Genomic DNA, 4369 nt, shown 5'->3' with positions numbered 1-4369 from the left:
TGACCTCATAGCTGGCTACTGGCATGCTGGCCGCCAGTTGTTTTTTTTACAAGGTTGTTATTAAAAGGCCAAATTCCGCATAAACCTTATTGATGATGCATACTTGTCATATGTTTTAGAATGTCGCGTTTATTTAGCGATGCTTTATATGAATTACAAATGGCATTGTTTTTGTTTTTTGAGAGGTGATCTAAATTTTTGTTACTTGGAAAGAGAAAAATTGACAGGCTTGTGCTGCAGTTCTATGGATGTTTTGCCCTCCAGGTCTTCGAGCCAGTCACGTGACTGGGAACTGAATATGTTGGCAACTTTACTGAATGATCAAAGGTAAGACTCGTGTTAATATCCAGCGCTAGGTGGCGCAGTGAGCTCTGCTGTCTAGAACTGCCGTTTATCATTGACTGAAACCTGATGTAAATAGTTCAGATGATTTAAGCAGCAGCTCCTGACAGCTGAGAGCTCGATCATGATGGTTTCTGATAGTTTGTACTGTACACTGTGGATGTTATCGTTTTTTGGTGAGGCTTTTTTTTGTAATTCAAAATGTATGTTGAATTGCTGTGTATAATAACTAGATAGTTGGAACGTAATTATTCAACTACAGTAGTTGTAGCAAATAAAAAGTATGCCTTGTCTAGAAGAATTAGTTATATCTTTCTTTTATTCTTTTTTTCTTTCTTTGACATAGGCCAGTATTTAGGAGAAGACCTGCAGTTTTCTGGTCCGGCTAATGGAGCAGTAGGAGGAAGTGTGGTGTTTGCTCCTGATAACCCGCCCTCCACAACACTTAATATAGTTCAGTGGCAGTTTGGAACAACTCTTATATTGACAGCACAGTCTGATTCAACTACAATAGTCCCAGAATACAGTGACAGAGTCAGTTTTGACATAAACACTCTCGCTCTGGAGCTCTGGGACCTGAGACTGGATGATTCTGGAATATACAGACTGACTGTATTAACTAGTGCTGGAGGACAATTTACAGGAGAAACTTCACTACAAGTGTTCGGTGAGTGTGTTGCTTAAACTTCAGTAGGATTTAATATTTAATAATCGCCTACGTAGGCTTAATATATGATTATATGAAATGAATTTAATGTGTGGAAGGGGAAAAAGCGACATGAAGCAATTTAATATGCTGTAAATGAAACACGGATGTGTAAAACTGTCAAAAGTGACGAGCAGAAGTGCTCATGAGAGTATAATAATAGTTTAGATATGCACAAATCTGCTGTTATTTTGCAGTGAGCTTTGTGGTTAATTGTTACTGAACCAGATTTGCACAGTGTTACTTAGGGCACTCGCATGTTTAAACTTTTAAAAATGTTGTTACATAAAAATTTGTAGCTTTATAATTTATTTTGAAATAACTTTTAGACTACAGTATAGATTTTTGTTGTTATACTCTTGTCTCAGACCCAGATTTTCTGTCTTCTTTCAGCTATGATAACCCATTAAAATGATAAATTATATGTTACAAACGATGATGATATAAATAGACACTGAACTAAAAATAAACAGTCTATAGGGCGCACATATACAAACTTATAAACATTCCTTTCATTGTTGATTGGCCTTCTGTACCACCCTTGACCACACTAAATGTGAAAATGTGAAATGGTCACTCAATGTGAAAGACTAATTTTAAATCTAGTGTGTTTGTTCTTTCTCACTCATACAGAAAGAATAACTAATGTCAGGCTTATTGGTCCAGAAGAATTATTAATAGAGGGAGAATCATCTGCTAACATCAGCTCTGAGGGAACTGGCAACATCATCTCTGTGCAGTGGATGAAAGATAACAGTCCTCTGTCTCCTAGCAACAGCATCATCTTCTCATCTGATAACAGATCAGTGTCCATCAGTCCAGTGCAGAGATCAGACAGTGGAGAATATCAATGTACATACAGAAACCCTGCCATCTCTGAGACGGCACAACTCAGCCTGATCATCAACTGTGAGTGTTAAACATTCAGACATCAAGATGATTTGAGCTCAAACCTGATGAAATACAGACATTCTTCAGTGCTCAGTTTGTCAGTGAGTCTTTTGTTTGTGCTCTAGATGGACCAGAAGAAGTTTCTATTAAGGGTGAGGATGTGGTAGATTTAGGGGTTCCTGTGTCGCTCTCTTGCTCTGCAAATTCTGAACCTGCTGCCTCGTTCAGATGGAAGATTAATGAAACAGACACTGATGTGACCACAGACACATTCACCATAGATTATACTGACTTCACACACAGTGGAGATTACATCTGCACAGCCTGGAATAATGTCACAAAGAGAAACGCCACACAACAACATACTTTACTAGTTAAAGGTAAGATTAGTTCAAACTAACATGAAATTAGCTTAATTTACCATTTATTTAAATTTATTTAAATATTTAGTACACTATTTTGTACGTTTTTCTGCTGTTTTATTTTGTCGTATTGCTTTCAATAAAATGTTGAATTACTCTGGATAAAAGTAAATTTATTGTCTTTTGCAGCATTTTTTATCAAATACGCTTAGATAATTAGACATGAAATACATTCCCATGGGAACGCAATATGTTCATATACCGTATATTTTTAATGTGTGGTTTTAAATGTATGTATTTTTTAATAAAAATGTTGAGGCTGAAGTGCATTACTATTAGTATTGTGTGCCGTACATGACCTTGATCAATTGTTTTTATTCTTTGTCATAGTAGGAGGAAGAGGAGGAGGAGGGCTGTCATCAGGGGCGATAGCTGGGATTGTCATTGGGGTTTTAGTGGCAGTTGCAGGCATTTGTGGTCTGACTGTCTATTTAATAAAAGCTAAGAAAATGTGAGTAATTTAGCACCTATCTGTGTAATTTGTAATCACAGCTTTCACATTTTACACATAAATATGTGAGTGTATTTGTCACAAATTGTATCAGGTTCAAACAGATCTTTAATAATCCATCAGGGTCTTTAATGATCCACATGTGACTTGTGAAGTTTTTGTATATATTTATATATGACATTATTACATATCAAACTCTAAATTGTGTCCAATTGCAGTGAATTTCCTCCAAATGTGTTTGTGATATTTTATACACATAGAATCAAAATGACCATGATCTCAGTAGAAACAACTGTTATAAGTTGCTACTTTATGTGGTGAAGAAAAGCAAATAGTTGTAACAAAATGTCTTTGTCTTTACCACCACAGCCCACAACCAAACCTTCAACAAAATAGACGGGCAAGTGAAGGTATGTTTATTTGTTTTATTAATAATGCCAACATGAGTATGATCTGATTGCACAACTGACATCACCAATTAAAGCTAGATTGACCATGATAAAGACCATCCTATAATCGATTGCAGATTAACTACTCATATTACAGATTCAGTATATATATCTTTCAGTATCAAACTCATTGAGTTTTTCTTTCTTTAAACAGCAACACAAAGCAGAGAGGAGACAGTGAGTGACTTTAATTTCTGACTCATCACAACCATTTGACCTTATAAGGATATCTGTTTAAAACTGTAAATCTGATGTCAGATTAATTCGTTTTCATTGTTATTAACTGAGATTCAGTTATTCAGCCTATTTTGTATCTTGGGTCTTTTATTCCGTAAAGGCAATTAAAGAGTTTATGGCTTTTATAACATGAGTATATTATACACTCAGCTCAAAAGGACTTTAATCTTTCACATATTACTGCACAAAGACATGCTGCTAAAATAAAGAGATATATGGATATTGACAGATAATCAATCATGATATTCATAGGCATTACCACTGTTTAATGTCAGCAACATGATCATTTTTATCAGACTTTCACCTTAAGTGATCATAATTGTTTAATGTTGTAATTTAACAAACACAAATGACTATTTATAGGACTTGGACTATGAAGTAGTCATTAATTTCCAGAATGCTCAAGGAGATGAAACGATTCTGGGGAAGAGGATTGAATCTAATATATACGAGAATCCTGATTATGAAAATGTGTATGAAAATGTAAAACATGAACTTTCAAACAAACCAATGGCTCCTCCACCTCAGGTGAGCATTTTCATAATATTTAAATCCAGCTTGTCCCATTGTAGTGTATCAAATGTGTGCTTTAGCTGCATAACAAAAGAAATGCTTGCAGTAAAACAAGCAGGAAGTCAGATGGTTGGTTTCTTTTATTATATGCTTGTGTAAAATCTCCATTGAGGTGTCAAATCCTCCTTTTGTGCGCAGGTGAGGAAGTGAAGACACTGAAATCTACTGCAATCTACTGAGTCTTCCTGCGTATTGCACATTTTACACATTTTATGATGTTTCTGTACTTTATTTACATATCTAGAGATCTGGCATTATAATGTTCATGTGAAGGTCCACATGGAATCACAGTATAAAG

At 35.3% G+C, this 4369-nt stretch overlaps 1 protein-coding gene across 1 annotated transcript; it reads left to right on the top strand.

Annotated features, from left to right (window-relative positions):
* Window positions 1–305: 305 nt before the first annotated feature.
* On the top strand, window positions 306–4359 carry LOC107576229 (carcinoembryonic antigen-related cell adhesion molecule 20-like). The gene is made up of 9 exons (XM_016262450.1): window positions 306–327; window positions 689–1009; window positions 1682–1957; window positions 2065–2319; window positions 2695–2812; window positions 3182–3222; window positions 3416–3438; window positions 3862–4026; window positions 4210–4359. Exons 1-9 carry the CDS (start codon window positions 318–320, stop codon window positions 4219–4221), a joined length of 1221 nt encoding a protein of 406 aa, XP_016117936.1. The 5' UTR covers window positions 306–317; the 3' UTR covers window positions 4222–4359.
* The last annotated feature ends 10 nt before the right edge of the window (window positions 4360–4369 follow it).

The sequence above is a fragment of the Sinocyclocheilus grahami genome, unplaced genomic scaffold, assembly GCF_001515645.1.
Source record: "Sinocyclocheilus grahami isolate Dianchi unplaced genomic scaffold, SAMN03320097.WGS_v1.1 scaffold3374.1, whole genome shotgun sequence".
Lineage (NCBI taxonomy): Eukaryota > Metazoa > Chordata > Actinopteri > Cypriniformes > Cyprinidae > Sinocyclocheilus > Sinocyclocheilus grahami.
This window is presented reverse-complemented; position numbering and strand designations above follow the sequence as displayed.

Bases quoted from the DNA above. Each gene is read 5' to 3' on its own strand.
- LOC107576229 (XM_016262450.1), top strand. The intron at 3,223-3,415 runs GTATGTTTATTT...TTCTTTAAACAG, and splicing joins AAATAGACGGGCAAGTGAAG to CAACACAAAGCAGAGAGGAG. The intron at 3,439-3,861 runs GTGAGTGACTTT...GACTATTTATAG, and splicing joins CACAAAGCAGAGAGGAGACA to GACTTGGACTATGAAGTAGT.